The sequence below is a fragment of the Lethenteron reissneri genome, chromosome 31, assembly GCF_015708825.2.
Source record: "Lethenteron reissneri isolate LAM-NWPU_2019-01 chromosome 31, ASM1570882v1, whole genome shotgun sequence".
Taxonomy (NCBI): Eukaryota; Metazoa; Chordata; class Hyperoartia; order Petromyzontiformes; family Petromyzontidae; genus Lethenteron; species Lethenteron reissneri.
The window spans coordinates 2,794,824-2,807,315 of NC_083809.1; the positions used below are offsets into that span (position 1 = coordinate 2,794,824).

Consider the following 12,492-nt stretch of genomic DNA (forward strand, 5'->3'; position numbering starts at 1 on the left):
AAGGCCTCATTCTCATGGTGTCCCTAAGCTGATATAGGCCCGTGATTGCCTTTACCCAGGTGGATTTGCTGCCGAGGCAAAGTTGTGTTTGCTTGCCACAGTAAGTACGTGTGCTGAACCAGGATTAAAGGGAGGCCCAAGTGGTGTTAAAGGCCATTACGAGCAATAATATGTACAAAGCGTAGACCTTAATAATGTCCTCTTTTCAAAGCTATGTCGTGATGGCATAACTATCAAAATATTTGGCTCTTCATGCAGGTTGTCTCAGGGCACAATACACAGTACAGGCAGCTTTTGCTGCAAGGTAGCATAAACGCATTCTAAATAACCAATGTTTGAATAAGATGAGACATGGCTTGTGAAAGTAATTTATCTAAACGAATTATTTCACTGTCAGGCAGGTATATACAACCTCATGACATGTTGCAGGCCACCACCAACCCAGCCAACACAAATGACGTCTGTCTTATAACCAACTTGCCCCGACAGATTTCTGGTTTGTTAGTAGATGAAGTCATATTTCAGCAGTTAGTTTTTCTAACTACATTTTCCACCTCCTGGTATATTCCAGTGTATTTTAAATGGTGTCCTCAATTTTTAGGCTTACTCATTCATGTAAAAAAATATTTAAATGTAAGCTCAGAATATTGGTACATCTCTGATGCAATGCAAGCTATGCTTCACTCTGGTTACATTGCCGTTTAATATGAAATATTTCTCTCATGATCATATCCAGAGAATAATTTAAAAAAGGCATTTGACAAATGCTTTATATGTAAAAGAGGTACTTGGAGGGCACGGGTCAGATATTTAGGATAGATTTAGATACACTTTCATCCATATGAAATCCAAAAGGGGATATTGGATTCATAAAGTGATAAAAGACAAGGGGCTTAATAACGTTTTCTCTCTCCCCAACAACTGCACTCAGCTCTTATCCTGCAAATTATTTTCTTACACTCGAATATTCTACACCAGCTGCAGATTGTAAAATAAGAAGCAATCTTCTCACGTGTTCTACATATAAATAGCAGTTACTGCACACCAATTCTCAAGAATTCCGCTCACCCTATCCGACATTAATCTCAAAAAGGTGACCACCAACTCAAAGATGGATAGGCACCCATGCAGCTTGTGTCTTGGGATCAGTGCTAGCAGTGTCACGATAGTATTGAGGCTTGAGCCAATAGCAATAGTAAGTAAATTATTTATCCAGGAAAGCCACAATGAGTATTAAGACTCTTTCAGGAGCATACTGCATGGGACGTCTGGTCAAATCCACATTGAGCATTTACATGTGTGAGAGAAAATCAGAGGGCTCAGGAGAAGTTTTGAACATGAAAGGATAACACTGGAAAATCTGTTTCACAAATAACATAACAAACAGACAAAGATGAATTTTTACCAACGAAACAAAGTGCCAGACAATATTACAGCCTCTCAGCCAATGGGTCAGGCAGTACAATTTTTCTATCAGGGTTCGATTAAGCATGGGAACTCTGAACCAGTCCCCCACTTGCACTACTGCTAACTCCTGGCCACCTTGTGGCCCCGCAGCTTTGAGTTCTACACACATGAGAAGGCCTGCATGATTTACCCATCCCGCCTACACACAAGCGTGGGATTACAGGCGTGTGCCACCACGCCCGGCGCGTTGGTGGTAAATAATCGCGCAGGGGCTGCCTGCCTGCCCCCCCTCCCGTGTGTGTGTTGTGCGTGTGCTGGTGGTGCCCCGAGGGCGTGGTGCCGCACCTGCGTGTAGCACCAGCTCTCGGCAACGGGGCCACTCGACATGTCCGCCGGCGGGGAGGGGCTCGAAGCTCGAGACATCACGGTTGTCGGGGTGTGGGTACCGATTCACACCGTCTGGAAACGTCAGCGCATGAGAGACACACAAACAGATAAAAAAAAACAGTATGTAAAAAGTGGTAAAGATCCGGCTCTGCAATGGTTTGCTTATGCCACTGCTGCTGGAAGGGCCTACACTAGAGGCAGCTCTAGGGAACACCTCTGGTGGGTCTTTGGTTTATTCTCCCATGCTGGCCACAGGTCTCGGAAGAGGTGGGGGTACGCACACTCTACCAGACCACACGAGACCTGCCAATTGGCTAAATATACACAGATAACAGCAAGTAAGAATTAAATGGAACATCGTTGTGTTTTACATAAAAAATGATGTCCTTTGTACAGCCTCTTGTGAATGCACTGTGGGATGGGGAGACTACCCAGCCTGTGCGGGTCATGGGCATACTTCACCACACTGGTCAGTGCACGGTTGGCTACGTACGGTGCGTAAGAAGTGCAACATACTTACATGTTGAGTACAGTACAAAAAAATTATGTACTGCAACTGTCCCCTGCTGACAATGTAGCCTTGTAAAAGCCTGCAACACCTGTTTCTGTGCATGGTGATCATCCGTACAAGCACTATCCAGGCTCAAACCTGCTCGGCTTATAAGACCAGGTGCACGTCATGTGATTTTGTCACAGGCAAATCCTCATTATTTATCATTTATTAAAAAAAACTGCACAAGTCAATTTTTAAAGGATTCTGCTATGGATACTTGGCAAATTCATGATTGAATATTTAAATACACTATACCAAAAAGATTTCAGAATGGTAATTCATTAATTTGGCTTATTCTTTAACAGTCGCATACAGGTAATGTATTATTTATAGCAGTTTGTTGCAAAAATACAAAATGTCTCAAATGTATGGATACATTGTATTTAGTGTTTGTTTACATTAATAAAAAAAAGAGCAATTTTACAACTTGGGATTATAAATTAACACTGGCTGGTATGCAAAGCAAAGACATTCTTTCTGTTTACTGTACCAGTGATCATGTTTCCAGATGGCAACATGCCTTCAAAATCAAGCTGAGAACACACCCGTTAACGTCATCTGGGCCAGAAAAACATCCCCAGTTCAGTCTTTTTTGCTTTCAAGTCATTGGCAGATCAGACGGTTTGCTGTGCCTCATATTTCAAACACAATAAACATGATGAGGATAGGCTGTTTTTAAAAGTATTGCATATTAAAGGCTTTCAAACAGATTTGGAGATTGGTTTGCAGTGATGTATTAATCTGAGTCTGCATCTGTCCATCAAGAAACGCAAATCCGGCTGCAGGGCAACTTTAACACAAGGATAAACATGATTAACAAACCACAGGAATAAATTATGGTTCGGGTTCATGCAAGCCGCCAGCCACATGCAAATTCACCTACCGACCCGAGGCTGTAGCAATAATTTAAAATTTCCTAAATGTAGATCTATAAATTAATCTGAATGATCCCTCATCAGTTATCAAATAAAACACTATCTAACCACCATGTCTGAAATATCCCTCACCAAGAGAAAAAGCCCCTCTGGCTGCAATCATAAACTTGACATTTTTTTCCACCACATCTGAAAGGAGAAAAACATTTCTGGTGTGCCTTTATTTGCCCTATATCTGAAAGGCCTTGAAAAAGTACACTTTCAGCTTCACTAGCATAGCAACAGAATGGCAATCGTGCACAACGTGATACAATGGGCTGTTTCCCCGACAAGTGACCACGGCTGCTCTGTTTAGGCACGCTGACAATTTTACTGACGTCACATAAATGCTGTTTTATTTAGCAGTCTGAGTATAGTGCAATTATACTGCAAAGACATGTGGCCACTTGTCCACTTACGTGGCTATATTAAACCTAACAGCTAACAACTGCACTGGTTGTTAAAAGTCGCTCTCGACTGCGGTGTCATATTCCGGGTGAAAAGTCACACACGTTCAACATTTCACTTTTATTTCACATTCCAGCTGGAGTTCCATATCATTAACAAGTGTGTGTTAATTTCCGATCAAATGTAGACAAACATGGTTAATGTGTTCCATGCATGTAATGTTATTTAAACACGCAACCAGCCTTTACGTATCAATCGAGTATAAAAAAAAAGAATTCCGTGCAAATTTTCAGCAGATAATAACTAGTGTGCCATAAATTATATACACGCTGTGTATCAAAACTTTAAAATCCAAGTTTTGCTTGTCGACAAATATAGCTCAAGCATTTGGCAGAGATGCCTTTTCAGAAAGACATCAGCAGTGTCTGCAGCAGCATGGCAGAACAACGTAGTCACTACAGTTAATCATCACACAAAAGGGAGTCTCTACCACCGGATTAGTCTCTCAACTGTTCTTTTTACGCTATTTGCATCGCGTTCTGCTGTCGAAGCATTATGGAGCTATATGCCAAGCATCGTGTGCCTCTCACATCCAGCTTAAAAGTAGCATTAGAAAACTCTACTCTTCTTCATCTTATCAATACTAGAAGCCCGTACCGTGAATCTACGTACTCTCTTTGTATACGTGGCACGTATTTTCCCATAAAACGTGTTGCGTCTCGGTTCTGTCCTGTTACAAGACCCTTAAGTGGCGCGTATTGAACCTTCATAATCTCAGCTAAAAAGGACATTTACAGCCATTTGTCAATTCACTTTTGGATGAATGCCTCCCCACAGTGTGTCGGACGTGGCAGCCGATTGACCAGACGAGCAGAGTACTTCACTACGCGCTGGTCAGTGACCCTTGCTGGCTGCGGGGTGGGGACATCATCAGAATCCGTTCAAATGTCAGTCGCCACTCACGTTAACCGTGGCCGTGAATCGAACGATCTCCGGTCACCAAGTTCACAGTCACCGCTCCTCCCCCAAAGGATATTACAGATTAATAATATGATTCAGTAAATATCTCACCAATTACATTCCTCCACTACGTTCCGAGTGAATGCGTTGAACAAAAACCACAAAAGCACAAAGCCCTTTTTGGCGTATTCATACAGTGCTGTAGTGCAATCGATTTAACCAATTTAAACCAGGTCAAACATGACTTACTGCTGAAAACGTAAAAAAATGTATAACCCATCCGAAGCAAGGAGCTTAATCTCATGAAACGGTTTAGTTTAAATTAAACAAAATACATTTCGCTATACCACACTGCGTTGGCTGTAGTGGACAAACGCTAATTACAATGGCTATTCATCTCCCTTAAAGGGCCATTGCCCGAAACGTCGCCTCTTATGCATTCCCCCTCACCTCAGCCACCACCTTTAAGCGGTGTTATTGACGAATGTGTTGAGCTTATGTGAAATGAGCTCCATTAGAGGCACCACTTAACATTAAACCTGACGGACGAGGCGCAACACTCGTGGCTTACTCGGCACAATAGTCAATTCCGACTCCCCCCCCTCCACTCACACTACCCGACCAGGGCCTCAGCAAACTTTACCAGACGCGACCAACGACGTCGGCATGATATTTTCACTCGCTCGGCCTCTTCCAAAAGCCTCCAAACATTTCTTACTTTGTGTTTCTACGTTAACGGCGGCGCTTGTCCAGCAAAAGCGAAAAGACCGAGTAGGCCGCCGCGCCTACGGCCTTGCCTGCGTCGTTCTGCCGGCCTCGCTGCGCCCGGGTCCCGCGGGAAGCCGCCGCCGCGGCCGGCGTTGTTGGGGGAGGGGGGGGGGGTTAGGGATGGGAGTCGAGACGCGATCACCTCACCGCCACAAAGCTCTTTAAAGCGCCGGCTGACTGCTGCGATTGTGTCGCGGGCGGCTGTTTGCGCGTGGTTTGGGTACAGACGTAGTAATTGTAGCCGCTGCGATATGAAGCTTATTGAGCACTTATTTTCTATTCCACAGATCCGGGCACTTCGAGCCGCCGAGCGAGCTCGATTCCGGTACGTACGTCACGCGAGGCGGTGACGTCACGCCGCATGAGCTTTGAAAATGACGTCACGCGCGTAAATTGGGAGGTGACGTCAGCGCGCGTTGTTTGTGTCTGGGTTTTTGGCTTGGAGCGGTATTCCTGGGTGTTTTCAGTTTCATTTATTAGTTCAAGTTCATTTATTAGGTATAGCCCTGTGAGCCATTCGGCTCTTGAATCGGGTGCAACCGCAACAAACAAAAAACAAAAACATGAACAAAAAACATCTTAAAGTGAATATGTGACTATGTGCAAACAGAAAATCCAAGGAAAGACAGCAAAATATTGGAGAAAAAGCACCGTACACCAACACTGTGCAAAAATCCCAGTGGGATGCAAGTCAAACAACAACAATAACCACAAGACAACTTAGATTAAGGCCATCAGTCTAACTCCGTACTACAACAAACAAACATGGCCAAACCAAAACACTTTTCGAAATCACCAAAATAAAGCCATAAAAGCAATGAAACAGGTATATATCCCTGTGAGCCATGCGGCTCTTGACTCGGGTGCAACCGCAACAAACAAAAACATGAACAAGAAACATCTTAAAAGTGACTACACGCAACAACAAAAATACAGGAAAAAACAGCAAAGTCTTCAAGAAAAACACCGTATTTCAACGCTGTGTGCAAAAATCACAGTGGGATGCAAGTGAAACAATAACAACCGTAAGACAATTTAGATTAAAGTTATCAAGCTAACTCTGTACTACAGCAAACAAACATAACATAGCTAAACCAAAACTTTTCAAAATCACCAAAATAAAGCTATAAAATCAATGTAACAGTGATCATAGGAACTGTGATTCAAATGTAACAATAAACGATATACATAACATGTACGACCTAAACTTTGTAACCATATCTCGAGTCCCATTGCCCTCCAAGTGCTGCACCGCACGTAGTTTCGCGTTCAGCTAAGACCCATATAAGACGCACAGCACAGCATGACCAGTAAGCTTCCTTGCCGAGAATGTAACAAAATAAGCAGACAATATTTCAAAGAGGCTCCTGGAATATCTGGCGGAACACCATCAGGGTCGAGCCAGTCTGCCTGCTTGATGACACGCTGAATGGGGGGTACGTTTAAAACATGATTATCACCGTGTGGCCGTCATCAACCGGTCCACGCGTGTTCAGCCTCCATGCATTTTCGTAATAATCGGAACGCCGAAACCGACATCAATTCCCCTGCCCCCTATGTGCCCACGGATATTTCGCGGATGTCCAAGTTTGACTGCGGTTCACCGATTTATAAGAATGCACGCAAAAGCGACAGGCGTGCAAAGTAGGGAAAAAGTAAGCAAGTCATGAAAAATAAATATAATAAAATGAATAGAAGTACACATTGCATAATCAGCATCGGAAATAGAATATTTGTTTATACTGGAGGAATCCGATGAGCTATAAAGCTCTATTTTTCGCAGATGTCCAGTATAGCTACGGTTCACCGATTTAAAACAATGCACGCAAAAACGACAGGCGTGAAAAGTAGAGAAATGGTAAGCAAATCGCGAAAAATATTTTAAAAAGAATAGAAGTACACATTGCATAATTAATCGGCCTCAGAAATATAGTATTCATTTATACTGGAAGATTCCGATGAGCTATACAACTCGATGTAAAGCTTTCGTGACTGCAGGGATTCATATTCTTGGTTCTTTCGGCAAAGTCACGTAGAAGGGAAATAATAAAACAATACAAACAATTCAAATAAAACATAATACTGGTAGGAATCTCCTGGTTACACCAGCCAAGAGGGGATTATTGTGTCAGTCCGTCGTGCAGGGAAGGGGCTGGGTGGGAAGGGAGGGGCTGGGTGGGAGGGGAGGGGCTGGGTGGGAGGGGATGGGTGGGGAGGGGCTGGGTGGGGAGGGGCTGGGTGGGGAGGATGTCTCTGGATTGGGGTGGGAGGGGTGGGGCTGGGAGGGGTGGGGCTGGGTTGGGAGGGGCTGTTCACCCCGTGGTGCCCTTAGACAACTCAACGTTTAACCTACTCACGCCGGCTTGTGCCCGCCCTCACAGTCGGGCATATTTTCGGAATACACCACGTCGCCGTTGACCCTGCAGGCCATTGACCGAGCAACCCAACGTTCCTACCAGCTCCCTCCGCATGAATTTGTTAAAAGAAAATTCTCACGACGTTTCGGCCACAACGCAAGCAGCCGTCCTCAGGTGAAGAAACTGAGCTGTCGGAAAGACAGCGTCCTAAATTTGTCTTTCTGACAGCTCCGTTTCTTCACTTGAGGACGGCTGCTTGCGTTGTGGCCGAAACGTCGTGAGAATTTTATTTTATTATTTTTATTATTTTATTATTTCCCTTCTACGTGACTTCACCGAAAGAACCAAGAATATAGCTATAAAGTTCTTTACACAGATATCCAGACTCACCCCTCCCTGCGTGACAGTTTCTATGCCTTCATTTCTTGGGTTTCGCTATCGGTTTCTTCCTGTCTTAGTTCCGTTGGTGGTGTCCGCCAATGTTAGTCAGTCGGAGTTTCACTGATTTTAACCCCTGGTCAGGGTTGACACGGTTATGCTACCCAATCACGCTCTTCTCTCCCCCAAACCAACTTGGCTTTTAGTTGCAAAGCCTCACTGGGGGGGGGGGGGGGGACAAACCTCAACAAACAAACAACAAACCCGCAGCACTGCCTTTTAAAACAAGCCCAAGTGTCCGGAGGAAGGGATTCGGAGCGTGAAGGGAAAATAGAAATAAGAGACTTCCAATTAAAACAGGAACCAAATGCCACGCAAACCATCTTCTTCGTCAGTGTCCATTCTGATCCGTGTGCCAGATCGATATGCCATAGCAGGTAATACGCATTGATTAAAATCCAGCACTCATTTGAACAAAAAAATTAGGACCCCAGCATTTGTACTGTCATGCCTTTTCAAAGTTTCTTTCAATTATGAATTAAACCCCAATGGACAGGGTCTGTGTAATGCATAAAGTCGATTGCGTGGTTAAAGTGATGCAATCAATAACGTTGCTCGGTTAGAGCGCAAGAAATGGAAACCTCATTACCGAGTAGAATGTCAAACAATACTTTGTTATCCCCCCCCCCCCCCCATTTGCTGCATGCATTCTGTCGAATGCCTTTCGGTGTTACGGCATTAATGTGAAACGGAAAATACAGTGCAAATATAAACACACACCGCCAGTTAAGGTAGCGAGGGCGCTTTGCCGCTTTACGTCCAGAACTGTCGCGGGGTTAAAATTGGTCAATGGCCAATTGTGGCAAAAATGAAACTGAGTTAAAAGCAAAGAGAATACACTACTCAAGGCCAACGAGATAACATTGCACGATGCAATTGTGCCCGATTTTTATGCCAAAATGTGGTTCTAAGCCCGCGGTCTGATCTGACCCAGGATTGACCCGGTACGCAGCACACTACTGCACAATCTACCTTTATTACTTAGTAATAACGCGACGTGCTTTTTAACCACTTCCTGATGCAGAAAGATTTATTTTACCATTCGATGGCAATGGATGTCGCACGCAACTCACTGCCAGCACCTGTGGCGTTCTATGAAGAATATTTTGCTCAGATGTCATTTTAAAGCTCAGGAATCGATGCGCATATTCTTCAGGCACACGTGCTTGCTGTTGGCGAACATCTGGTGGCGTTGCCAGCGCTTTGGCAACTGGTTTTGTTTTCAATATTTATTTACACCAATAAGTGATATATGACCGATTAACAGCCGGAAGGGTGGTGGTGCAGTGTATGTGGTGAACTCGCTGACCTGATTTTAGATTCCAGACCACGGCTAAAATAAGTGCTGAGTGATATCTGAACTCCTACAAACCGACACGGCCAGGGGGAGGCCTTTACCCAGCTGTGGGATTGGCAAAGGGCTACCAATGATTAATTGATAATCTTATTATTTGGTAAATGCTGCTGCGTTGGCAGTGGCACACAAGCACGAAGAACAAATATAACCTCAAGGCATTAGCCAATAGCACTGCCTTTAAGGGCAATGGCTCTTCTTCGTAGCACATAAAATCTAGATGAAAGACATGATACACAGAAATACATTTATATGCGAGCTTTGACTAAAATTCACAAAACCCATTTATTTGTAATGAGAAATGGCTTCGTGTCTCTGCTCTGCCTTACAGGCCAATAGAGCTCTGTCTGGACTGGTTGTTTCTGGAAAACTGCCAATTTCCATTCCATCATTAAAAAAAAATCACACAACTGCAAGTAAAAATGAGTGTAGCACACAGGAATGTATTATGTCTTGCAAAAAAAAACACACAAATGTGTTCATTCATTTTGAGCAGCAGCTTTCAGCAAAGTAATTCAACAATCCGTCGTTTTATGTATCAGCTGGACAGAGAGAGAAAAACATCATTCAGTAGTAAAATTATATAGCATTTTAAAACGTTGTTTAACAAGCTTTGCAATCCATGCAGGGACGTGGACATGCAGAGCAGAATGTAGCATGGTGGTCTTTGTATACTGCACTGCGAACTCAGTGGCCTAAGTTCGATTATTGGCTATGGCTAAAATCAGTGGTGAGTTTTATTTGAACCAGTTCTGGATCTTCCCAAACCCCCCTTCACCAACCTGACCAGTGTGGTGAAGTATAGATAAAAATAATACCGTATAATCTGCATGGCTTAGGGAGTCCTTCATCCAGCAGTAGATTGACAAGTAAGTTGCTATTACATTGGTAGTGTATGATGATAATGAACGGGAAGAGTGCCCGCACTTCACCGCACCGCACGTGACCTGCTAACGGATGAACTTTGGTGTACACAGTAAATGTATACTGCCGGCAAGGAAGAGTACAACAAAATACCCTCTGAAGAGCCTCTCCAGAGGTCCCTCTACTAGGAGGTCTTTCTGCCAGCAGTGGCGTGAGAAAGTAATTGCAGGGCGGCACCTTTACCGCGCGATATTAGAAAAAATAAAGTTTTGCTGGCTGGCGTGCGGTCTGGCGGTTACGTCACCACGCACATCTGCGCGATGACCTCACCCACAACGTCGGGGCCAGGTTCATACGGGCTGACGTCAGCCTCGCCCTCACACACGGGTCGTGTGTCCCGCGTAATTGCGTGGTCAGTGTTAGTTCTTACAAACGAATAACAGTACAATAAAGCTCAGCATAAACCCATATTCAGTACTGTGGTAATGCCAAGATATATCTTCTTATAATTAAACGTAAGTGGTTGGTTTATAGGGCAAAGTACTTGACTTATTTTTACGTATTGCTGTAGCTATAATAAGGTCAAGCACCCAGGCCCCCATCGTCCAGAGGAATGTGTCGTCTGGCTTGAGGTCAAGGCAGTCGAGACTTTTTGGCAACATCGTTGTTTGCCCACTGGCAGCAGTGAGCCACTCAGCGGATCGCGTGCGGTGGTGAGGCAAAGTGTGGGTATCCTCTCTAGTCCAATCCAATTTGTCTTGCCCATTGCGAGGGCATCGATCGTGCAAGATAATAAGTGGAAAGATAAAACCGGCAGGTGCACAAACCGCTGCGTGCTGCATTGATAAAACCACAAGCGGGTGGATTGATCGACGGGGAAGGTGCCAAACGAAAATAATCACTTTACCGAACCTAAATGGAGTAAATATATTAGCAATATAGACAAACAGATAAACAAGCAAATGCGCAAACCAGAAGCGAAATTGATTTAGCAATCAACTGCAAAGAGCGTAATGGATTTGTGTTCAGGCAATTCCATGCCCTGCCAACATTTTACCGCCACAAAGTGCCAGAGACATTTTTACAAAGCGATTCCGGGGAACTTTTTGAAACATTTCAAAACAAGGGCAATTGGCTTGGAAAACTGCCGCTATTACCCGGTCCAAACGTTCGCAAACGTTTATCTCTACGTGTTGCATTCATCATCAGTCGCAATTTATCCACTGCTGGATGGATGAAGGCCTGCGCAGGGGATGAAGGCCATGACATCGGGTCCTCGTGTGCGGGTGGCTGGAGAGATGTACTGGACTGGGATTCCAATGCGACAATGTTGCCTAATGTGAGTGAGGTTCATCTTCTTGGTTCTTTCGGTAAAGTCACGTAGAAGGGAAATAATAAAATAATAAAAATAAAACATAATAAAATAATTTTCACGACGTTTCGGCCACAACGCAAGCAGCCGTCCTCAGGTGAAGTGAGTGAGGTTGCTTTGTTTTCGTGAAACAATAGACGTCTCCCCCACCCCCCACCTCGAATTCATTTCAATATATGCCACATCACCACCATTCGTGTCATGAGATGAAGAATCCATTTAATCCATTTGGAAATCTTGGAGGGCAGCGGGCCGCGGTGGTTCAGAGGACAACTGTGGAAAACACGTTTTACTTCTCCTGAACAACTGTGTTAAATTTCGATTTAAAGCTTTCGTGACTGCAGGGATTCATCTTCTTGGTTATTTCGGTAAAGTCACGTAGGAACAGGGCTGTCGGAAAGACAGCCCTGTTCTTCACCTGAAGACGGCTGCTTGCGTTGTGGCCGAAACGTCGTGAGAATTGTATTTTATTATGTTTAGTTTTTATTATTTCATTCTTTCCCTTCTACGTGACGTTACCGAAAGAACCAAGAAGATGAACTGCGTAAAACACGTCTTACTTCTCCTCAACACCGGTCCCCCTTCTATTTGAATGTTCATCCTCCACAGAGTAGGGGGTAGTCTTTCCCACACACCCTACCGTGGGCTTGTTTGCAGCATGACCATCAAACCAAATGTCTAATTCCCAGAGTTGTAATGTAGCCAAATTC

At 44.2% G+C, this 12,492-nt stretch overlaps 1 protein-coding gene across 4 annotated transcripts in view; it reads right to left on the minus strand.

Annotated features, from left to right (window-relative positions):
- LOC133349665 (speckle-type POZ protein-like) overlaps window positions 1–12,492 on the minus strand; it is a 56,147-nt gene that overhangs the window by 37,976 nt on the left and 5,679 nt on the right. Inside the window, exons 1-2 of one of the 4 annotated variants that reach the window (XM_061563296.1) lie at window positions 5,545–5,718; window positions 1,753–1,866 (exon numbers count right to left, since the gene is read on the minus strand). In XM_061563296.1, coding sequence (XP_061419280.1) covers window positions 1,753–1,830 — 78 coding nt within the window. In that variant the 5' untranslated portion in view covers window positions 1,831–1,866; window positions 5,545–5,718. Of the gene's footprint in view, window positions 1–1,752; window positions 1,867–5,347; window positions 5,719–12,492 lie in introns of those variants that run through there. The other 3 variants (XM_061563295.1, XM_061563294.1, XM_061563297.1) reach the window with 3 other exon arrangements.